General features: G+C 47.4%; 1 protein-coding gene across 1 annotated transcript in view; it reads right to left on the bottom strand.

Moving 5' to 3' along the window:
- The window catches only part of LOC119448862 (uncharacterized), a 46418-nt gene extending 32862 nt beyond the window's left edge, over positions 1–13556 (bottom strand). Inside the window, exons 1-2 of the mRNA XM_049666531.1 lie at positions 13350–13556; positions 1253–1385 (exon numbers count right to left, since the gene is read on the bottom strand). Of these exons, the coding sequence (XP_049522488.1) occupies positions 1253–1385; positions 13350–13484 (268 nt within the window). The 5' untranslated portion in view covers positions 13485–13556. The remainder of the gene's footprint in view (positions 1–1252; positions 1386–13349) is intronic.
- Positions 13557–25606: the final 12050 nt, after the last annotated feature.

Below are 25606 nucleotides of genomic sequence, written 5' to 3'. Positions count from 1 at the left end.
AACCTTTAAAACCTGTGCTTGCGCCATTAGGTATGCCTTTAAACGACTTTATTTATTCTTATTCAAGTTTATTCAGTGTTACCCCGTTCGACTAATTACCACAAGTACCAAGCACGCACTAGGTCATCGTAAACTCCAAGGTGTGTACGGAGAATTGGTAGATGCTAAAAGAATATTCTGGTGCCGAATTCACAGATCGCTTTGTTCGAAAGTGCTCTTTGCCATTGGCTGGACGGCTCCACTCATAAAATGTCTATAGCAGTTAACTGCCACCTGCTTATACGAACCACGGCATTGTAAGAACGATTTTTTTGGTGAATCTGGGTCCTGCATAACGTCCACTCCAAATGTTCACTGTTTTCACAATCTATTCAGCTTGGGCGCAGAAGAGGCCTTCCTGCCGTCTAGTGTATGCGATATTGTGGCCATTTGCTCAGTGCTCCTAAATGAGGACACATCTCAGGCTATGTGATGACATGATAAGCATTCTTCGGCTCTTTAAGCATTCTTAGGCTTTTCTTAAATGCAATGCGAAAGGCACTGTTCCCTTTCCCCCAGATTTGGTGCGCACTGCGCCAGGAAGAAAAGCGTGCCGATCATATTTTTTTTGGACAATACATTTCTTTTAATATATTTATGCTTCGACGAGGAGGAACGATAGCGCTATATGGTGGAACTGACGCTGGTCTAGAGCAGAATTCCGTCAGTTGCGCTTCGCTCCTCGAAAAGAGAGGACGTGTGTCAAGTGAGCGCTTGACGAACACATTGCAATATGATGAACGCGGTTTTGAATCATGGATACGGCAACTCAAAGAGGCGCCACCTAATGGTTACGCATTTCTCTCCCTTTCACAGCTAAATCGGCACTCAATTTGACGAGTTTCGTTTTCACGGTACGGCCGGTTAAATTTGTTATTTCGCTCTGCTGCCGGCGATTTCCCACAGCGCGCCTATACGCTGCGTCCCCTGCGGTACTATGAGCAAGTATGAGCATGCCTTAAAAAAATTAAATTATGGGGTTTTACGTGCCAAAACCAGTTCTGATTATGAGGCACGCCGTAGTGGGGGACTCCGGAAATTTGGACCACCTGGGGTTCTTTAACGTGCACCTAAATCTAAGTACACGGGTGTTTTCGCATTTCGCCCCCATCGAAATGCGGCCGCCGTGGCCGGGATTCGATCCCGCGACCTCGTGCTCAGCAGCCCAACACCATAGCCACTGAGTATGAGCATGCCTTCTAGATAGTTTTACCTTCCAGAAGCTCCCGCAATTGCGCTAGACACTTTTGCTTCAATTCTGGCGTTTCTCCGAGTTCTCGCTCCGCCACGCTCCGCAAGTCCTCCTTCATGTTGTCGATGTGTACGTCGTCATGCACCAGTGGCTGCTGCAAAAATAGAACAAAGTAGTAGTAGTAGTAGTAGTAGTAGTAGTAGTAGTAGTAGTAGTAGTAGTAGTAGTAGTAGTAGTAGTAGTAGTAGTAAACGTTTATTCCATGAAGGGGATTGAAGGGTGAGTGGGTGGGGCCCTCAGTCCAGGGCTCCACCGGCCTTAGCCGCTCGCCGGGCTTGGTCGAAGAGAACCAGTTGACTCTCCGGTTCCGTGCTAGCAAGCCAGGTCTCCCACTGCCTGTTTCTGGGTATTTGCCCTAATTTGGGGGAATTGATATTTAGGAGACGCGAATTTCACTCCAACGTAATGTGGGCAAGAGTGGGCCACTCTCCACACCATGGACAGAGTCCGCGCTTTGTTTGGGGCTTATATGGTCTTGTCGGTATAGATTTGTGTAAGGGTTCGTTTGTAGTCTGCGCCAGTCACGAGCCTGTTCGGCGGTAATGTTCGGGTGCGGATGACAAAATTTTTGGCGGTCACGTCGCTGGTTTTCCAAGACGTCACGTGAGTTTGTTAGAGGTTCGTCGGCAGGACTCGTCGGCGCTCGGATGTGAAATGCGCGGGCTCGCCGATCCGCCCTTTCGTTTCCCTCCCGTCCCGTGTGTGCTGGGCACCATACGATGGCATGATGTTCTTGTAAGCCAGGTCCCAAAATCTTTAAAGCCGCCTCGGAGATGTTCCCAATTAAACAGAGGCGGCAGGCTATTTGGGAGTCTGTTAGTACCAAGGCTGACTCTCCTCTCAGGTCTTTATCCTTGTGGCGATTGCTACCACCTCTGTCGTACTGGCTGATTTTGCTTTGGTATAGAGGCTGTTATGGGGCACTACAAATGAATGTTGAGTCACGCTGCATTAGTAAATTTCACTTCCGCGATTTAAAAGGCAAACGTGAACGTGGGAGGAGGCGAACTAAGCCAAAAATAACGATAAAACAGAACAATAATTGGGTGGCCGCCACCATTATGAAGTCCCTGCTAACCGCGAGCCATGCTGTCGTATATTTTGACAGCGCCTGCACGTGTTTAGTTTCATTTGATTTCAGCGTTTGATTTGGAAGCAGTTAGCGCAAAACAAAGATAAACAGGGGCAGTGGACATAAATATAGGCTAACAATGATGACGATTTCAATTATTCCGCAGAAGGGTGCAGAACCTGAGAATTATACAGGGTGTACAGCTACACTTTATTTTAACAGGACACGCATGAACACCAGAAATGTATTGTAAGAAGCATGAAAGTAAACAAGAAACATAAAAAATTTAGGAACACAGGTGCTTCTAGAAGAACGGTAATATCACGTGGTTCAATGTAATACAAATAAAATATTGTCGTAATAGATAATAATACAATGCACTTCATTGGTAATCGATAAAAAAAGGATTACATTGCATTCTAAAGAAGGCGAAGAAATGACCAAGAAAATTTCAATAACCTTTACAGCGCCAATATCACACAAGTTCAAGAAGTTACCTTGAAATCCATGACGTCACACTGACTACGGATGTGGAGATTTAGGCGCAAAATTAAAGAAAGAGGAGAAGTTGTGCTTTCTTTCCTTCCACTAGTCGTCGAACGTTTTCCGCTAAACGAATAAAAGCAGTGTTTTGAAAGAATAGTTATTTATCTTTCCTATAAATGTATTTTACGTGCTTTTTCGATCACTACAGTCGCAGGCTTGCGACAAATGAAGACAGAGACATAGACATAGAGACATAATCGACGAGAAGGAAAGGTTACTACGATAGTTGCGGAGAGAGCCAGACAGAAGCAGAGGGGGACGAACACTTGAAATTTTTCGAACGAAACTAAGTCAGTATTGAAGTTTAAGGCCCCAGTATAAATGTAGCTTCAACTCTTCTCTGGACTCTGCAACAAAGACTGGCGGATAAAGCAGAGCGTCTGCAAAATATAACGAAGTGAAGTTGATTTTGCTTTGGGGTGTTTTATTTTCAGACGCTTTGAATGAATACAGTAAAATGTATATAAAGTGAAACGGCTAGATGCTAACAGCAAAACATGTCCTGGGATTAAAACTGTACTGGTTATGTTGCGACGTTAACAAAAAAATAATGAAAAAAAAAGAAAGAGCTACTAAAGGTCCGACTGATGAAAACATTTTTGCCGCCTAAGAGGTGGAAATGAAACACAGTAAAGAAAAAACCTTTCTGTGTGATATATATATATATATATATATATATATATATATATATATATATATATATATATATTGTCACCTAGTAGTGACGCTGAACAGTCGTAAAACGGTGTATGACGAAACTGGTTGTTTATAGGGCGAACCTGTGCCCACAAAAGCAAGCTACACTGAAAGCACAACGATAGCGGCGAACACAGTCGGCGATCGTCGAAAATCTGATCAGCGGCAAAACGCGTCGACTTTTATACCTGAGTCATCGAAGGTTCCAGAATAATCCCTGGTACGCGCGTGTCTTCCAGAAAGTTCTAGACAATTCGCGTCGCTCATACAATCAGATAACATAAGCGTCGGTGAAAACAGGCAACGGAAAGAAGCATCGATAACGTTCTAGAAACTTCCGGTACAGGCGCGTCCTGCGCCGAGCGATAACGTTTAACATTTGTTAGCCGGTGGAAAGCGGCCATCGGCGAAAGATAAACATGTGTACGTTTCAATACCCTCCCCTTAAAAAGCATCGTCCCGATGCTACAAACAAACGCGAAAGCGAAAACAAAACGACGCGTAATAAAGAAAGAAAATAACAAAGTAACAAAGTACCTATAAGCTCGTCAGCGGGCGTAGAAAGGCTTAAGACGCACCACGTGGATGACTTCAGGTCGTGCCCGGCGCCGCTGTGATTGCGAAATGCCGTCTGGCACGACCTCATAGTCCAGTGCGCCAATACGTCGGATTATTTTATATGGTCCGAAATAGCGACGCAACAGTTTCTCGCTAAGTCCTCGTCGGCGTATCGGAGTCCAGACCCAAACACGGTCGCCGGGCTGGTACTCGACGTAGCGTCGTCGTAGATTGTAGTGTCGGCTGTCGGTCCTCTGCAGGTTCTTGATGCGCAGGTGGGCGAGTTGTCGACCTTCTTCGGCACGCTGCAAATCAGTGGCAACGTCGAGATTTTCTTCGTCAGCGACGTCTGGTAGCATGGCGTCAAGCGTCGTTGCCGGGTTCCTTCCGTAGACCAGGTTGAACGGCGCCATGTGCGTCGTTTCTTGCACGGCCGTGTTGTATGCAAGCTACACTCAAAGCACAACGATAGCGGCGAACACAGTCGGCGATCGTCTAAAATCTGATCAGCGGCAAAACGCGTCGACTTTTATACCTGAGTCATCGAAGGTTCCAGAATAATCCCTGGTACGCGCGTGTCTTCCAGAAAGTTCTAGACAATTCGCGTCGCTCATACAATCAGATAACATAAGCGTCGGTGAAAACAGGCAACGGAAAGAAGCATCGATAACGTTCTAGAAACTTCCGATACAGGCGCGTCCTGCGCCGAGCGATAACGTTTAACATTTGTTAGCCGGTGGAAAGCGGCCATCGGCGAAAGATAAACATGTATACGTGTCAATATATATATATATATATATATATATATTGCCACGGGTCTTCAAAAGGGGCTGACGACGTTTAGTGGGAGCGGCTGGGGCTCTGGCGAAAACGGCAGCGAGAGGCAGCTATCGAGCGGGGCGGTTAGCACGCGCTCTTCTTCTTCTTGCGCCTCTGCGCTTGCCCTATGCCCACTACTACAGGTGACATTTCCCCCCTTCCTCGGAAAGAGCATCGGCTCGATGCTCAAGAAGTGGTGTGGGAAAGGAAAAAAAAAAAAAAAAAAAAAAAAAACAACACACGCTCAATGAAGATGCTCGCGCACAGAACACAGCGAGACCTACAGCAGCGTAGCTAGAAACAATTCTCTACCTCTCTAGAAACGAAGAGGTAAGTGCATTAGGTGCAAATGGGCGCGTAAAAATCACTAACGCGCAACGTAAGGCTTCATGCGTACGACGTGAACTACGTCAGAACTAGGTGGTTGTCGGCGCCGTGTTTGCGCCGCACTGTCAGGAACGACTTCATAGTTCACGTCACTAATGCGGCGCAGCACTTTGTACGGGCCAAATACCGGCTGAGCAACTTTTCACAAAGGCCACGGCGGCGAACAGGGGTCCACACCAACACTTGGTCGCCGGGACTGTAGCGCACTTGCCGGTGACGGATGTTATAGCGCCGTGCATCTGCGTGTTGCTGCTCACCGATGTGCAGCCGCGCGAGCTGGCGAGCCTCCTCAGCGCGCTGAGCAAATTCTTCGGCGTCAGTAGTTAGGTTCTCGGCGTCGTGGCACGGAAGCATAGCGTCCAGCATCGTCTATACTTCGCGGCCGTAGACAAGGCGAAATGGTGTGAAGCGCGTTGTTTCTTGTACGGCGGTATTATACGCGAAGGTCACATAAGGCAGGATACGATCCCATGTTTTGTGCTGGACGTCGATGTACATAGAGATCATGTCTGTGATGGTCTTGTTTAATCGCTCCGTAAGGCCGTTGGACTGCGGATGGTAAGCGGTCGTCTTTCGATGCCTGGTGTTGCTTAGTTGAAAAATTTCGTCCGTGAGCTGTGCCGTGAACGCCGTTCCTCTATCTGTGATAACAGTGGCTGGGGCACCATGGCGCAATACAATGTGACACATGAAGAACTGCGCTACCTCAGAAGCCGTGGCTCGTGGGAGCGCCTCTGTCTCGGCATAGCGGGTTAAATAGTCAGTGGCGACAATCACCCACTTGTTGCCGTCGGTTGACAGAGGAAAAGGCCCAAGAATGTCCAAGCCGACTTGGTCGAATGGCTTATGAGGTGGTTCAATGGGTTGCAATAACCCGGCGGGCTTCAGGGGTGGTGACTTTCGTCGCTGACATTCACGGCAGCCTTTCACATACTGCTTGACGCTTGCTGAAAGTCCGGGCCAGTAATACATCTCGCGCACTCTAGCAAGCGTTCGTGAGGAGCCGAGGTGGCCAGATGTAGGCTCGTCGTGGCAAGCGAAAAGAATATCGTCCCGCAAGTCTTTGGGAACTACTAGGAGGTAGGCTCGATCATTCGGGCGGGCGTTCTTCTTGTACAGCACATTGTCTCGTAGACAGAAAGACGTCAAGACGCGACGTAGATGGCGTGGTATGGTTGTATCACGGCCCTCTAAGTGGTCGATGAGAGGTCGAATTTCAGCGTCGTCACGCTGCGATTTGACCAAGTCCGACGTAGTAAGGGCGCCCAGGAAGCCGTCGTCGTCCTCTGACTGTCGACTGAAAGATTCGGCGGGAGCACGCGACAACGTGTCGGCGTCTTCGTGCTTGCGGCCAGACTTATAAACTATGGTGACGTCGAACTCCTGTAGCCGCAAGCTCCACCGTGCCAGCCGTCCTGAAGGATCGCGTATGTTCGCCAACCAACATAGAGCATGGTGGTCTGTCACCACTTTGAAGGGACGGCCGTAGAGATAAGGGCGAAACTTCGTGATCGCCCAGACGACCGCGAGACACTCTTTTTCTGTAGTAGTGTAGTTCGCCTCGGCACGGGACAGCGAGCGGCTAGCATAGGCTATTACTCGTTCAATGCCGTCTTGACGTTGGACGAGTACTGCGCCAAGACCGATGTTGCTGGCGTCAGTATGCACCTCGGTGTCAGCCTCTTCGTCGGAATGTGCCAGGACGGGTGCTGATTGCATGCGTTGGCGTAGTTCAGCGAAGGCCGCTTGTTGCTCATTCGTCCAGGCAAATGGCGTGTCATCCCTGGTAAGGCGAGTCAGGGGTTCCGCAATCTTCGAGAAGTTGTCTATGAAGCGGCGATAATACGCGCACAAGCCCAGGAAGCGTCGGACGGCCTTCTTGTCGGCAGGAAGAGGAAAAGCTGCTACAGCGGCAAGCTTGTCGGGATCGGGTCGAACTCCTTTGGCGCTGACGACGTGTCCGAGAAACTTGAGCTCTTCATAACCGAAGTGGCACTTCTCTGGTTTAAGCGTGAGGTCAGCCGATCGGAGCGCTTCTAGCACATGCCGCAGGCGATGAAGATGTTGCTCAAATGTTTCAGAAAAGACAACTACGTCGTCAAGATACACAAGGCAAGTCTGCCACTTCAATCCAGCGAGGACAGTATCCATCATGCGCTGGAAAGTTGCTGGGGCTGAACACAAACCGAAAGGGAGCACTCGAAATTCGTAAAGGCCGTCGGGAGTCACAAAGGCAGTTTTCTCGCGGTCTCGTTCGTCTACCTCGATCTGCCAGTATCCACTTTTCAAATCGAGTGACGAAAAGTACTGGGCACGCCGCAGTCTATCTAACGAGTCGTCGATACGTGGCAGTGGGTACACGTCCTTTTTAGTTACGTTGTTGAGCTTCCGGTAGTCGACGCAAAAGCGTAGCGTTCCGTCTTTCTTTTGACAAGAACGACCGGAGACGACCATGAGCTGCTGGAAGGTTCGATCACGCCATCTTCAAGCATCTCTTGTACTTGCGTACGAATCGCCGCGCGTTCCTTTGCCGACACGCGGTAAGGCTGCTGGTGTATCGGGCGTGCGTCGTCGCATGTGATGATCCGGTGCCTTGTAACCGAAGTCTGGCGTACCTTAGACGAGCTTGCGAAGCATGCCCTGAATTCAAGCAAGAGCTCGTGCAGTGCTGCCTGTTTGTCGTTAGATAACTCGGGATTAATGTCGACGGTGCCCAGTGACTTGTCAGCCAGCCTCACTGGTTCAGGGGCAAAACATTCAGCTACGTGTTCCACTTCTTCGGCAAACGCTATCGAAGTACCGCGGAAGAGGTGTCGATGCTCATTACTAAAGTTGGTGACTAGCAACTTAGATCGGCCATCACGAAGCTGTAGCACACTCCTGGCCGCACAAACACCGCTTGGTGCACTTCATCTCTTATTACACTCGCAATGGAGCTCACCGTGGCTTGTGGGGTGCCGTAAACCTTCAGTATCTCTTCGCGCACAACGGTGCGGATGAGGTCTCGAAGGTTGTCATTGTGGCTTCCGATGGCCGTGGACATGTCCGTAGTCGCGTTCACTTGCCGCTCGTAAAAGTTAGAGCGCTGCTGAAGCGTCTTCTCCATACTGACCGCCTCGGATAGAAATTCGGCGACAGTCTGCGGAGGATTGCGCACCAGACCAGCGAAGAGCTGCTCCTTCACCCCTCGCATCAGGTGACGCAACTTCTTGTCCTCGGTCATTCCAGGGTCTGCTCGTCTGAAGAGGCGCGTCATATCTTCAACGAACGCGGTAACGCTTTCATTGGGAAGCTGGACGCGGACCTGAATTGCTCGTTCGGCTCGTTCGCGGCGATCAGGACTGGCGTAAGTGTCCAGTAGATGACGGCGGAACTCGCGCCACGACGTCAGTTGCTCCTCACGGTTTTGAAGCCATGTACGCGCGCCGTCCTCGAGGCAAAAGTAGACATTCCTACTGTAAGGAAGAAGAAGTTTAGTCGCGTAGTCCCATTCGTTGTATTCGGCGACGCGCTCGAAGTCGGTCATCCAGTCTTCGACGTCTTCGAAGATGTCGCCATGGAACGACTTCGGCGCCAGCGGGGTTCTGAAGTGTATACCGGTTCGTCATTGCACGTTCCATACCGGTTGAGGTAGTCTGAAGCACTACGGTGTCTTCAGGGGGCAGTCCCCGGATCCTGCGGCTGGTCCGATGGACGGGAGTATGGACTAACACAGGGCTGGTGCTTCTGCTCCCAGGAGGAGTCTGTGGCATGAGTGATAATACCCAGCACCTCCACCACTTTGCCACGGGTCTTCAAAAGGGGCTGACGACGTTTATGGGAGCGGCTGGGGCTCTGGCGAAAACGGCAGCGAGAGGCAGCTATGTTGTTGTTGTTGTTGCCTCAAAACATGGCTCGTACCATGTCAACAACATGGCAGCTATCGAGCGGGGGGGTTAGCACGCGCACTTCTTTCTTCTTGCGCCTCTGCGCTTGCCCTATGCCCACTACTACAGGTGACAATATATATATATATATATATATATATATATATTGTTACGTGGCGGCATCGGGCTCAAAAAGGATTTTCCACACCCGTTCACCATGGTTCTGAGTGGTGCTGGCGAACACTCCTATAGGGCTAGATCTAGTAAACATAAATACCCAAGTTAGTGGCCGAATTGATGGCTGTCGCTGTAGCACAATTGGTAGTGCAGCGCACGCGCAATGCGGAGGTTGCAGGTTCGGCTCCAGCCGGCGACAAGTTCTGTTTTCTCCACTTTCATTCTCCTTTTATTCATTATTTCCTACATTTCAATTTAAACCACACTTAAGTTTCCCCGATGCTTTCTTTGGTTCCTGTTGGCTTTATGTGGTCATGATTAACAAAATCGAGCCCCTTGGTAACTCTTCTGCTCTTGTATATATATATATATATATATATATATATATATATATATATATATATATATATATATATATATATATCCACAATCCACAGATTCATTTCACTACAGTGTGCATTTTAGTAGAATCCGATTGCGGTTTTCAGATAACAATGAACGAGCTGCAAACGGTACAGACAAAAAAGGAACACATTCGGCAATGCTTTTCAGATATCTTTCAGAAAGCCATACATGAGTCATATCGCGTCATATGTAATCATATCCTGTGGCCAGCGCCTGTCACGCATGAATTTCTTGCGCATACGTCCTTTTCACGCTGCAAGCAAGGTGAACCTTGCACTTTCGAGCGGTAACGTCAACTCATAATTTCCATGGGATTGAAGCAATGAAAAAATTCTGTTACCGCTGGCATATATAGCATTGCACACAGCTGCAGGGTGTTATCTCCAAGGCAGATAAATGGACATAATTACTTTGTTTTCTAAACCTCAGCTTTCGGGTTTGTTATCACGTGAATTCAGCAGTTTCGGCACCTGCAATATCTCGATAGGTCGATGGACAGTAACACAGCACCATTGTTTGAAAATTGGTTGGAGCCTATCTGGCGTGCAGAGGCCACACCGATAACTCTGCAACGGCCTTGCAGAGCCCGAACGCGGCTGAAACTATGGAACGTTGTCTCCTCACTTGCGACTGCTTGCTCTGTGGCCATGGTCCAATGCACCAGACTTCGTGCCCTTTCCATAAGCCTACATCAGCTCAGCAACAGCAGCGCAAAGATGACGCAGAAACACTTGCAGCTTTGTCACTTGAAGCGCTTGCGCTTCTAACCGGAATTACTCCATCACGGAAATCCCGACGGGCTTCGACTGCGTGCGCGTGTGTTCACTGGCTAGAGCCGCAGGCGTCTGACGTAAACACGGAGTTTTTCACGCTACGGAGCTTTATAGAAAATTTACTACAGGGAAATATGGCACGATAGTGTTTATTGGAACTGCAAGCCTTATATGACTTCGTGCGTCGGACTTCAAACTTCATGTTGACTTTGGAGATTGATCACCTTCTACCAAATTTTGCGCTGTAAATTGCAACAGTTGGCAACACGTGCCAAGTTTTACTGTCGCATGCGTCTAGAAATGCAAGTCTACTTCTAAATTTAAACCAATAAAGGCCGATAAAACGTAGCAAATAAACTCACGAGAACGTTCGAAGCCGCAAGTAAGCAGATTAGATAAATCCATTTACCGAGCATTATTATCACGGCCGTTCAACGATCGCAGTGCCAGATTGCAGCAATTTTAGTGGGAAACTCCATAATGACTCAAGCGCACGCGCCTGATCTTCACAGGCGTCGCGGCGTCTCATCAATCAGTCAATCAGATCAATCATGGTGGCGCTCTTCACTGAGGTTGCGCACAAACTTTCGCTGCAGAGTCACCAGCTCCGTACACGATAAACGGACGTGAGTGTTTCTTGCCCAGAGTCACTACTAAAATTATCAAGACAGCGCTTGTCTTTAGAGATAGTTGGTGTTCTAACACATCATAAGTCAAATAAGAAGAAAAAGAAATGTTGCAGTTTAACCCGAAAGGCGAAGCATCAATTGCGATAGCAAATCAGTAGAGATCTATTCGGAGTAGGGATATTAGTTTTATCGGCTGCATAAACTTGGACACATTGGCTTACTAATTGAATTAACAATCGTGGTGTCAGCGCGCACGAGCAAACATGAATAGATTACACTGAATGACCGTCAAAACGCTGGCATCAAGCGCAGGTTCGCGCGGTCTATCGCTTCAACGGAAACTGAGCGGCGAATGCACAGCGCATACAAAGGTCAGAGCCGTGTGGAGATAAGAGACGGTGCGGGCGACCGGCACCGTCAGGCAAAGGAGAAGTTGTTGACAGAAGAGAAGCTGCCCCCCCCCCTCCCCCCTCTTCCCGTTTCTTGCTTTCGCGTGGGAGATTGAGTGGCAAAATACGCCTTTGGTGCCGGAGCACAGCGCCGCCCCGCCTCCTTCCCTCCCATACCCCCACGGCCTTTCGGGCGACGGTCGCGTTTGCTTTCCACCGTGTGTTCGCTCTCCGTGATAGCGCGCGGGGGAGTTCGCCCTCTGTGATAGCGCGCGGGGGAGTTCGCCCTCCGTGATAGCGCGCGTCCCCCGCGCTCTTTCTCTCGCGCATACGGCGCGCGGCGACGATTTTATCGCCCTTGGAATCTATACGGGACCTCACGGCGACGGCGACGACGACGGCAGAAATCCGGTTGAAGTGTCCATATAATTGCTATCGCAATAAAAAAAAGCGTGAAGGAGGAAAGGAGGTAATCTCCTGTGTATAGGTGGCGTCCAAAACCCAACGTGCATGACGTGTTTCCGGTTCGCAGAATCGCTTCCGCCGCATTCAGCCAGCAAAAGCATAGCCTTTAAGATTCGTATTTCAAATCCAGAGGGCGCCACGCTATGGGGCGTGGATTTGGACAGGACCTATAGCCGCAATTATGAGTTCTTCGGCGTGATTGGTCTAAGATATATTTCTGACTGGAACATTTAATTTAATCCGCAATCCTTGAATGAAATAAATAGGGCTACCAAGAAATTACTGCTCTGATTGTTCAGCTCAAGAGAGCGTTGGAATAAGCGATTACATCTTCTTGTTTTTTATTTCTGTGTTGCTGAAAAGTTCTTGGAAAATTCAAACCATAGCTTGCCCGAAAATATGGTGTAGAAATGTGTGCTTCATTCAGGTGATTCTAAAGCGAAAACATGCATTTTGTATGAAAGATTTCGTCTACTTCGAGACTTTTTCGAATACGAACCTTCACTTGTTTGGCTTTGTTCCGGCTGAGACGGACGTTTGCTTAATTGCGTGAATTTATCTCGTTATCTTGCTCCTCAGTGAGTCGGCAGTTGCAATCTAGACACTGCTTACACTACATACCGCGAAGTTATTTTGTTACCAGGGGCCAGAGTGCAACGGAGGAAGAAAATATCAGGTTCCGAAAACATCAAGCGATGTGATAAGATACCGCGACGGCACAATATCGCGATGGTGCAGTGGCCAGTTTCATCGTAGACAGAATACGTGGCTCCTGTGAACGCGTGGATCGCGCGATGCAGTTTGATTGCGTCATTACTGCAATCGCGGATTACTTCGTTAACCCCATTTTGTTCGAAGGGCAAGCTGAACTTATTTGGCAAAGTGTTGCTTTCAGGTTATCTTTCAATGAGGCGGACACGCAGACTAAAATTTAAGCAGACTCGACTCCACTTGACATCTACGTAATGCGAAACACTCACGGCATGGTAACGAATGGTTCTTATGAATCATTTAAATGTTCGTCAGCGAACGGTTAATGCTCTATAGAACAATGTGTTGCGAACTGATGCGGAGTACAGTGCCTGGAGATGCTTGCTGTTGTTGTGATAGCCAGTGACCCAAGGTGGCATCAAAAAGATTAATTGAAGAGCGATACATACCCCGTGGCCCCTGGGGCACATAGCCAGAGCCCTTCTCAATCGACGCACATTTTTACACTGCACTGTCTTTAGTATCGGCCTACATTGAGACTGTACTATTTTCGGGATTGGCTCACATTTATTAGACGGCACTTTCTTCGGGCTATATAGTCCGGTGAGCGACGGATGGTGTATTGCGCTGACAGCAGTGTGTCCTTAGGAGGAACTGCAAAACGCGTGGCGGCCATAAGGCGCAAGTTCCCGCGCAGCATTGAAGCCACAAACCAAAATGCCGTGCCAGTGTCCAGTTTGAGCAGTGCGAGCAGCAAGTGAGTGCGCCCTCTCTCTCCCGCTCTTTCCGAGCCACGAGTAACCACCGTGCGAGTAGCACACACCTCTTCGCTGACGGAGCTTCGAGGAGAGGAGGCCTACGCGTGAAGCGGCGCAACATGCGCAAACTCGATTCGCAGCATATTTCTGCCACACGGGGAGTATGCGTCATAGAGGTTGATCGAAGAGCAGCACATATCCAGTGGCATCCAAGGGTACATAACCTGTGCCTTTCGGGATCAGCCCACATTTTAGACTGCACTACCTTCGGGATCGGCGCACAAAATCGGCCAGGTAGTCGCCAGATAGTGTTTACAGAAAGCTGGGTTGAAATCGCCAGGGAGGCTCGGTATTAAAAAGTGGACACTCGACGTACGCATCGGCTCTTTTGTTTAGCATCTTCAGCTGCAACTTACACATCCCGTTTCATAGTGCCCCCTTTGTTTACAAATATACAGATTGTTACAACAGGGGCGATGAGTGCCAAAGTGAGCTTACAGAGCGTTCGGCAGCGCACTCAGCGAGCCAGGAATGTTATGTGCGAGCAAGGCTAGCCTAAAGCGTCATAAACTTTATAAGAACGATGTGGAATCCACACTTACATTGTCACGATTGATTTCTCAGCTGCAGAGGCTGCCAGGACAAAAGCGCTCAGCTGACAACGGCTCGGTATAACTTGCGCTCTCACTTCAGGAGTAACACGCCCACAGTGAGAAAACTTTCTGCTTCGAACTCGTGTACAGCTAGCGACACCTTCCGGAGAAACTTCAATCACACAACGCAATACGGTTTGCGCGCTGTGGGAATAGAGGGCGCTAAATGTACAAGCGCCTTCATACGATCGCTTGAGCCTGTGTTTGTAAGACGGCTCTCTTAAACGTAGATTTCGGCGGAGGAATTATGCGCTGCGCTAACAAGGGTTGGTAAGCGGCCAGATTAATGAAAGCGAGGTCCGCATGGCAAGCTTCTTTGCCATGTGAACCCCCCCCCCCCCCCCAACACACACACACACACACGCATGCACGCACGCACGCACGCACGCACGCACGCACGCACGCACGCACGCACGATCGTTAGCATTGAAAGTATTACAGGGCCATCAAAGCTTGCGCTTCAAATAGAACGGTAATTAGTTTTAGGAGGTAGTCAAGTTACAATTCTGCCGAAAGTATATTTTGTGTCACCCAGGCCATATATAATATACCCGAGGCAGCAGTCTTCAAAGATGACGCACAGAAACTTTATCTCACTGGGATGTGAAATAGGAACATGTACGGAATATGAAAGAGAGCCATGTTTATCTGCGACAAAAGAAGCCGGCAAATTATATAATTAGAGCTTCTTACGCTCTTATTTCAAAGAATGATTTTTGTGCTTGTTCTTCCCGTGATTATGATTCCTCCAAGAATCGTTCGGCGAGAAAACATGAAGGGTAAGTGCTTTCTCCTGCTTCGTGGTGTGTGCTGTCGCTTTAATTATCCTGCTTCTTACGAGCCTGTTTCATCGGCAGATGCAGTCACCAGGAAGCTCCATTTGTTCCCACGCATGATTCTATCTCCAAAGCGCGATGGGACAACCTTAGTAGTTTCATCGCCATCATGCAGTATTCGTGCCGTTGCGGTCATCGTCATTGTCATCTTCATTGCCATCGCGGTCGTCTTTATTCTGGCTACGACTCTGTTTGGCTCGGCACCAGGCTATCTGTCGAGTGGCCCGTGGCATGAAGCGCAAGCGACTGATGGAAGATTCACTCAGTATTTCGTGGACGGGCCTTTTGTTCCTCCCGGCCTATAGAGCCCATGCATTTGTTATGCGCAAGTATAAGCTGAATTTACGTTGTAAAAACTGCCAGTCGCCGCAAAATATGAAAGCCGCGAATTGTTCAGGTTCCAAATGGCGTGGAACCATGACACTATAAGATAGACATACGCTAGACAGACATTGCTGAACAGCACCGAATGCCTTTTACGCGTAATTTTTCTGCAGCTTGCGTTTTAAGCATGGAGTAGTCCCAAGTGTACGTTTTACAGTCTGAATTAAGCAGCTATTACAAATGCAGGTGAACCTGGGAACAAAACAACGCATTGGCGTAGTTTAGACATTGTTCGCGTTTCAATTTTTGAGCACTCTACTTCAAGCAGACACGTGATTGTTTTGTCTTTAAATATGGGAAGAGTCTACATACGTGATAACTTTCAGGTGTATTTGTAAGTTGCCATTCGTGTTTGATCTACAAAGATTGAAGTGAAAAACGGAACTCTGCTCTAAAACGATCGCCTGACGTACGCGTGCTTTGCAGCCAATGAAATTTTCAAATTATTGCCTAGTATCGTTGTGCGACTCAAATTTCCTATAATCAAACTGATTGCTTCTTAAGTTCAGGTAGAATTTCTGCCCATATTTAACGTTCCTTTAGTAGTGCCGGCTGCAGTGAGTTGCCGAACTCTATTTTTGTCGTTGTTTGGCTTCATTATGATATTTGTCATCTTGTTTTTTGTTTCCTCTTTCCTTTCCTCCTTCCTATCTTCGGTTTCAGTTTCTGTACCTTCCTTTCTGAAGAGTAGGCATGCGTACCTTGCTTTCCTGTTTCTTTTCTTTCTAGTGTGTATATTTTATCACGCCAAATAATAATGATAAGCGACTCTTCTGTGCTGACGGGTGTCTGATATCTGATATCGCATAGTCATATTGCGGGATTGGCTACTTGGTTGCGCGTGTATGAAGATAATGATAAAAATAATAGAATATAATGACGAAAAAGGACACCGACCTTCTGTTGGGAGGTTGTATTCCTAATTATGATTCCTTTGGCTCTTATATATAGTGATGCTGCTTGGCCTATAGTTATAGTTAGGTACATTAGTTTCGTGAATAACGTTTTGATGAGTGTTGGCCACACTGTCACTTGCAGAATATTCTAGTTATGATTCGATGAAAGAGTACCATGTCAACACACAGCTTTGACATGTGCACTGCGATCACTAACGGTGACATGATGCCGTGCAAAGGCCTTAGACAAAAACGATCACATCGGGGATGAATGACAATTACCGCAATCACTTGACTAACGACTTAACAATTATTCCAGATTGCCTCGTGGCGCTTACACAGCAATAATAATAATAATAATAATAATAATAATAATAATAATAATAATAATAATAATAATAATAATAATAATAATAATAATAATAATAATAATAATAAGAATAATAAACATGAGCATTCGCTGACTGGTGGTCGTAACCCAGGGCGATGATGACAGCCGTTTTAGTCGTTTTAGTTTTGTAATAAGTTCAAGAATGTCGGTAAATCAATCAATCAATCAATCAATAATTTTTTCAATGTATTTTCATTGAATATTTATACTTTCCAGCAAAGCTTATCCGTGAGAGAAACGTCGGGACTCGATGACTCAAACGCCCAGCATAAACATTGAAGTATGAGGTCATCTCTGTCCTCATACTTTAGTATGTTTTGCCCTCAGCATTATGCGGCTTCAAGAATAAGCATATATATATAAATAAATCAATAAAAAACCGAAACCGAATGTAACAATGACAAAGTCCCAAATGCCCTACGAAGCTGTATGCACTTGAACCTTAAGCTATTGCAGTGACACTACAACCACTACAACTACTTCCGCTATCTGCACATTTGTAGATGATATGCAAAGTCATAAAATATTTCTTTATAGGTCACTGTGACTAAAGGTGACGTACATACCATGCCTGGCTTTACAAACGGTAGCTTCGAAGTAATTCAGCAGTAGGTCACCAGTGCGCAGGATATACCTTGGAGGGAACAACGAACAAGGGGGAGGGGAGAGGGTCCCTCAATTTCTGTCCCTCGCACAACGTTCCCTTCTGCACCAGATGCCTCCGGGCCCCGATTTTTGTCACGCGTTTGTACACAAATTCAAAAGAGGAAGACTAGAACAACGACTTTCAACGCTATCGCGTCATGGCGCCTCGCACCTGACGTGATCACAGTGACACACAGACAAGAACGACCAAGAGCGCTGCGCATGCACGATGCTCCGCTATATCGCGTGCCTCTGACAACCTCTTTTTGTCCGCATGGCGCCGCATTGGAACGTTAACATCAGACGCAAGCGTCCACGATCGAGCCGCGTGCGAGAAGGCCAAAGCACTCTCCTGTTTCCTATACCTCTCGGAACAGATCGACCTTGGCTCAAGGTTTCTTCACGGACGTTCGCTGCATGCTGTTGGCAATGAGCCGACTGCTGTGCGACCTCAATTCCCAACGCCACGGCTTGCCGCAGTTTTCCTGTTGTGTTGGTGATTAATACGGTTAAGTTGTGACTCCTTAGTGGCGATTTGATTTGTCGTTCATTTACACATTTCTGAGAATTAGACACGAATAAGTGTGCGCCAAATGGGAGAAGTTATGGAGAGTAGTTTCGCCTGAAACTGCATGTCGTGGCAGCTAGCATAAAGCGACACATGTAGCCAGTAAACGGGATTCAGTAAGGGTGTACTCTGCTGTAAACTTAAAAACTGTCATTGAAAACATCACTCGTGAATCCTATTTCTGCCTGTGGACAGTTCGCCGGTCCTGGCTACGCTACAAAACTATTTACCTCGAAGGTCTTAATTGGGTGAAGATATTTACCGTAAGCGAGATATTGCTATAATATTGGCTCTAGTATTCCTGTTTGCTGTTTTTTTACGATATAGCCCAATTTAGGCATGCAAATTTTCTCAACAGTATTCAGAAGTTGCGCGCGAGTGTTCGTCGGAATGTAAAAATGCTTGCCCGTCCTTTACGGATCGAGCAAGCATTTTATGCGGTCACGCTCTACGTCCACTAGTTTAAGAGCGCGAACGTTGTCCTGTTTGGCGAATTATACTCAGGCAGCAGCGCGTCGCCCATCGGTTTTCCTGTGGCCTTCAAATACGACCTTAATTTATCCTCTTGCACCTGGCGTCACGCAAGGACACCATCGCGTCAAGTGTACAGGTGTGCTTCATTCTTAAAGATTCGTCCCACGGCTGCGACGCTGGAAGGGCCAGCAAACCTTTGTTTTGGAAGTCGAAAGATAAAAAACTAGGGGCGCATCCACCCTATGGAGGTGTTTGGCGACGTTAATGCCATTAGCAATCTTTCTTGTGATAGGTGTGTAATCGGCGATATGTTTTATATGAAAGCATATTTAGCGCCAGCGGACAAGAACCGGAGGGAGATGACAATACAATGCGCTATTGTGTTGTCGTCTGCCTCCTGTCCTTGTCCGCTGGCGCTGAATGTGCTTTCAGTTTCCCAACAAGCCCAACATATGGCAATGCTAATGTTTTATATGTTAAGATGATTATTGTACTCCCATGCTATATCCCTATGCCATTCGTGAATTGCGAAACCTTATGAGCACATCAGCAGACATACGAAGTGGTAATCTCGTTGCTAACCCCAGTGCCAAGTGATACCACGTCAGTTATACCTTGTTGTATTCACAACACCCCAGTTGAAATTGCGTAGTAACTTTCATTATTTTTAGTATCCTGGCTGCCACCTTCTTTGCAATGGCTATCCATCAAGCAGCCGCGGTCGGCGCGGATGGGTATATTGCGAATGGGGCGATATTGCTAGCCTAAATGATTAATACGGTTTCAAGGCACCGTTTATTCACAAGTATACGACGTACAAAGACGGGTGATACATGAAAAGATACGCACACTCACCGAGTTTCTAGAATATTCTACAAATGCTCAGTGTGTGCGCCCTTGGTCACCCGGCACACATACAAACGGTAATCCAGTTTCATCTATACGTCACTAGCATGTTTCTGTCAATGTCTGTCGCAGCAGCAGTGATGCGTTCCTGAAGTTCTTGCAGCGTTGTTGGCATTGGGGGTGCCTAAACTTTGTCCTTAACCCTCTTACGTCCAAGATGTTATCTGACGCTTCATGCACAGCACCTGTCAGGCTTTTTTCCCGCGTCTTGGTCATTGAACATTTAATGCTTACCTAGAAGCTGTTTTTTCATCATCGTATTCAGTATTTGAGCGTTTATGAACAGGTAATAAATTCCGTCGTCTGTCATAGCCCGGACAAACTGACATGCCACGCTGGTCACACGTCGTAGACTGTGAAACAAGATTTCTCACCTTGCCGTAGTCCAATAGTGCAGTGGTGTCTTGTCCCAGTGCAGAAGGAACGCAAGAATACGCCGAGAGCCCAATAAACCAGGTTACATTATCGGCACTTCCGATACTCAGTGCCGGCCATTTGTTTTTTTTTCTTTTGCTGGCTCAGCGGGTATTTCATGCTACACAAAAAATTGTTCTCAGATGTCGGTTTCTTCCGATCCATAAATCGCTGCCCGCGTCAAAGTGCGGCCAGAACTGTGACACTGGTTCGCCATGGCTGCCCTGCCGCGACAGAGCATGCACTGTGACATTTGCTCTACCTGCAGTCAGAAATTTAACTTACAAGATTATTTTTGTATTTAGACGACATTTCCATAATTGCACAACAGGTACGTAATGTTATTTTTTTTCATGAGTTGCTTCTGGAGAGGCAGAGAAGTGCGCCTAAAACACAGAACAAGTACACTCGGGAGTGGCCATCAAAGGGTTAACATAACCCCGCAGGCAGAAATCACATGGCGTGCGATTTGGCGATCTGGCGACGTCTTATACTTGTAAATAAACAGTGCTTTGAAACTCCATGAATGATTTAGGCTAGCCCTACTATTTAAGGCAACATACCTTTGTGTCTCATTGGCGCATCCATTCTGGGGGATTGGCCAAAACTGGATACATATTAATATCACATACGCAGGGCCGAGTGCCGAAGTTGTCTGTTCGGGCCCATACCCAGTGACTCAAGTTGACTACTAATCCAGACGGTAGCCAGTAGCAAGTTGCCTGTTCGGGCACATACGGGATGGTCTATGTTGTCTGCTTGGCAAGACAGCAGCCAGCACATAGCCAGTGGCCCAAGCTAGTGGTCAACTTAGATCGGCGGGTGTGAGAACGAGGTTAGAAACATACCGCAAACTGGATGAAGTTCCCAAAGAATGCTAATCGCATTAAAATGCGCTCACAAAAAATGGGATCACCACGACACTACGTATGATTCTTCTCTGTCACACCGCCATATCACCAACTCCACTCTCGCCCACTGTATGTGTTTATAAGCGTCTCCCACAATATCAGTGTGATAACTTCCTCCTCTAAAGTACTGTTTGTCATTATGTCGCGTTTTAGCAGCTAGGTGGCTGCAACATGGAATAAAGTTGGTTTGAGTATCCTCTGGCCTTTTCCTTGCGGAAGGCCGCAAACACGAAAAAACAAAAAAAAAAACACGGAGCACTTCTAAGGAATCCGTTTTTGGTTTCGTTGCTCGTGTTTTGTTTGTATATACCTTTCCTGAGCACAATAACTACTTTGGACTGCGGTCCAGGGGCGTAGCCAGGGTGGGGGGGGGGGGGGGCTGATGGGGCTTCAGCTCCTCCCCCCGAAATGTCTTCGTGCTGGCATGCACCGCCGATCAAAACTATCACCGACGCCGGGAATCATTCTGGATTTTGTCTACAATGTCTTTTTCACGCTCGAAAATACATTTCGGCACGAACATTGCGAACTCGGGCTCGATTTCGTGGCAACGCCCTTGCACCTGGAGTCACGTAACGCAAGGAGCCCCATCCGAGCACAAACTTTCAAGGGCTTTTCGATAGCGAGCGGGCTCGCAGCGGTCGCGGAATCTACGGAGTGCATGGATTCCAATTACGAAACTTTATGGGTGTGATAGGAATAGACTACGTTTGAATTGTGCGGCCGAATCTGCGTGACTATGCTGGTGCGCGATGGACGAGGAATACGAAGAGCCGGTGCCAGGGCTGAAGGGGCAGCCATGTCACCAGTCTGAGCTGCCGGGTCTGGGCTTTCGTCCGGAACGAGCCAAGCAGTGCATCTACCCAAGGCCGGCGTTCCTGGGTGAGCTGGGAGAGCGGTCCGGGCTGTCGCTGTACCTGGGCTGAGCCTGTGCCCGGTCTGAGCCTGTGCTTGGTCTGAGTCTTCGTGCCTCATGAGCCGAGCTGTCCATCTACCCTAGGCCGGCATTCCTGGGTGAGCTGGAAAAACAGGTCTGACTGTTCCTGTGCCTGGTCCGGCCTACTACACTGCTGTGTGGGCATATGACGCCGGCGTGTTCCGGTGCCGCCGAGGCGTGTTCCGTTGCAGTCGTGGGGCGCTGACGTCCCGACCCAGCTGTCACGCAAGCGGCTCGTCGTGTGCCGGGCCTCCGCCCCGGCCTCCATCCCCTGCTCCACCCGCTGTTAGAGTCATCACTGCGACTCCTCGTGATGTGAGTGTATCATACCGACACGCAATTGACGGCATCCTACAGTGACGCTTATGTAAGCGACAGACCACTTAGAAGTGAATTTTGTGTGTTATCGTGTACGTCGTCATAGTACCGTCCCCGTGTCATTAAAAGCCTCTCGGTGTTCATTGTGCCATCTATGTGTGTTTGAGGCCTGGGCCCACAACATAACCATCACAATGGGTATAAAGTTCTCATAAATTTTGACGCGAAAGGTGCACTTAGATTTCCAAAGGCGTGCTTTAAAATATTTTCAATCCTGGAACTTTATGGGGTTAATGTTATTATAAACTTGGGCCAACATGCGCGCACTGGAGCCCTCGTGTCCAAGCCGTTCCAGAAATGGGAGCACGCGCTCGCAATCTTCCACACACACGAAAATACTAATTATCACCGTGGCTGTCAGCTAGCAGCTGATAATTTTCTCCAAACATTTTTAGGAAGCGTGCCCAATGTGATCGATCAGCTGGACCAGGGCAGGCAAAGTAAAATATGAGAAAACGTGGCCACAGGGACAGTGGCCCTATGTATTTAAGTATAGCCCCCGCTGAAAATACAGGTATTTTCAGAGCGCTTCTTTGCATGCGAGCTGATTGTGGAGATACATATCTGAAGAACCATTTGGAAAGTTGCCCCAGTAATGCCTCGTATTTAAGCCCAGATGTACAAAACCGAATTATAAAAAGTTGTGGTGAAATTATCAAAGAAAGCCTAGATGCAAAAGTAAACGCTGCAGGCTGCTTCTCCATACTTGCTGATGAAACGACAGATATTGCTAGAATCGAAAAGCCTACTGTTTGTGCAAGGTACCTAAACAAGGATGCCAACGACATCGAGGGAGTGTCTTAGTTTTTAGCATCCGGAATAGATGCCCATCTCTCATTGCGAATGCTGGTTCTATGTAAATGTGTACAAACTGCTGCAGATTCTAGTCACCCTTCCAGTGCCCACTGCCAGCGCAGAGAGAATATTTTTAAGAAGAGTTTATTAAAAAACTACTTGCACTCTGCAATGTCTGCGGAACGCATGGTTAGGTTGGTGCTTCTATACACCCACAGAGACGTCGGCACCAACGTGTCCGAAGTCATTGACCACCTCGCTCAACTTCCCCTGCCGAGAGAAGTTTGTCCTTTAGATAGCGAAGCAGCAAAAATCAATGCAAGTAAAAAGCTCTGTTCCTTCAGGTCCATAAGCTCGTAATTATGAAAACATATTACTGTTCATTAACCTTTAAAACCGCAGAAATTTTCGCCGTTTATTCTAGCAGTTAGCATCATGATCAAAATTATCATGCGAATACGAAAATTACGAGGACATCAATAACCAATTTTGACCGACCTTGCTCATTGAAAGCCCGGCTCACGCGGCGTTTGCCAAAAACACATTTGGATATTGGGCAGTTCAACTTGCCGCATCATCTGTGGCTTTCGTTTGTCATTTTCTTTCCTTTTTAGCTACCTGCTTTATTTCTTGTTTTGAAACGAAGCAATACCCTCCTTTAATTTTGGATGCAGAATAATTGTTGCCGCTGTGCAGGCAGTTAAATTACACATTTTCGTACTGATTTCTGCATCATTGCTCTATTATTCTACCCTTATGGTGCTGTCGCCACCGCCGCATGGCCCAAGTACATATCACGATTTCTGCGATCATAGTTTTGTTCTTGCCTGGATCGTCTGTCTTTCTATGCGTAAAATTTACTATCTGTGACTGCGCAATATGTTTATTTGTCTGGTTTGACGCATTATATACAGTGACGTTTGCTTAAATACGTAGATTTATTGGAGACTTATACGTATATTTAAATATCTTGTTGCGAGGTTTTGTGTATACAAGCAGTGAACTTTGTTTCCAGCGACTCTTTTTGCCCATTAGCGAGTTGTATCCTCGCATTTGTATATTCCATTCTATCTTCGCATTTCTAATGTATATCTTGCACAACTCCTACTTTTTATATGCACTCAATGTTATCGAGTATAATCTCTGTGTAATTACTATACACGACCGGTAACAGCTGATACTGTGCAATCTATTGCAACCAGGGACAGCGTCATTGAGTTTTTTCCTGGCCGTTGCATATGTAAAAAAATGTAAACAAGGTTCTTGAATGACAAAGATTGATCAAAATATTTGTCCTAAACTTATTCTTTTCATGGCCTTTACGTTTTTCATATCAGCTGCATGCACTGCTTTGCTGGTTTCGAACTGATATAGTTCTAAGTTCGTGTGATATTTTCTTTACTTATTAAATAGACTAAAAAAAACGCGGAAGCATTGATGTCAGTTATTTTTGCCACAATTTTTGGGACATACGAATGTATTCATTTATGAAAAAATACATAGTTTACTTTACAGTGCGTAGCATTCGATAATTCGTTTGCAGCATCTAATTTACAATGACATTGGCAATGCAGTTATTAGTCATGTATTGGATCCCTCGACAAATTCTATAAGGAGGAGGCCGCGCTGCAACCTGAGCCCCCCACCCCTCCGAACAAAATTGCTGGCTACGCCACTCCTGCGGTCTTCCTGTTTTGCGCTTTGGTGGTGTTGTGAGAGCTAAAATAAATGCTGGAATTCACCTTTCCGGATGAAGCTCAAGATGCTGTCCAGTATTTTCTTTCACTCTCGCGGTTTGTCCCGCCGGATGAGTGCATTGACGGCAGGAATATTGGTCGCGGCTACATAGGGAGGTCTCAAACAACCAGCCCATTCCTTCCGTAAGTGGATTCATCCCATGTCGGAGCTACATTTAACCGGGCAACGTGTCACTATACTAATGGTACATTCAGCTGGTTTCTACTACGATTTGACTGGATTGAAACGATTGTCCGCTCTAGATCACGGCCAGAAAGAGCGCGCTGAACTGAACGTTCAGCCACGCACCAAAGCAGTCGGAGGCCGGAGGGGGAACACCTCTTCTGTTATTAACAAACAGGACGGATAAACAATGCGCACAGACATCGCCTCCTAGAACAGCCTTTCAGGACTGCGCCCAAAATTTCGAGGCCACTTCCGGCCCGCCGATCGTTCCTGGAAGCCGCCTGACAGTAGTACGACGACGCTTTGCTGGTGTGTGTGTGTACGCTTTGGCAATCGTCGAGCACCGTTTCTCCGTTAGCGGATTAACTCTACGTGACGTGAAAAGTTTGAAGCTGGAACGCGTAACAAGTGTTGCGTGCCAGGTTGTACCGGCAATTATCTTACCGGGACTGGAACTGTTTCCATTCCCACAAGATAAGATTACACGCAACCAATTGATCCGAGCCATTCCGGGGAAAGGTTTTGTATCGACATCGTTCACTAAGGTAGGGCTCTTCTTGCGGTGCCTTAGCGCTAATTCTTCATCCGACTCGTACGGCGTCGAATGAAGAAGCACCAGACGCGTCTTGCATGCCCTCATTGTCGATGCTACGCAACCCGACGCTTCCACTTCAATGTAATGAAAAAGTATGCGAATAATGAAAGCAGTCCAGAAAATAAACGATAAGGAACATCCTGAAGAGCGCCTTCAAACATGCTGCTAGAAAAAAACAAGAGTCGCATTTCAGAGCGTACCACTGCTACCATGATATCCATAGCGACGATGTTGATCGTGCTAACTTGCTGCTCACTAACAACGCGTGTTCTTGTTTTGCGCAGGTATGCGGCGTGCATTTTGCCCGCTTCATGTTTGGAGCCGAAAACATCTTGCACATGAACCGTGGGCAGGAAGA

This window comes from Dermacentor silvarum, chromosome 4 (genome assembly GCF_013339745.2).
Source record: "Dermacentor silvarum isolate Dsil-2018 chromosome 4, BIME_Dsil_1.4, whole genome shotgun sequence".
Classification (NCBI taxonomy): domain Eukaryota; kingdom Metazoa; phylum Arthropoda; class Arachnida; order Ixodida; family Ixodidae; genus Dermacentor; species Dermacentor silvarum.
Note: the sequence above shows the minus strand (reverse complement) of the source record. Positions and strands in the feature narration are given on the sequence as shown.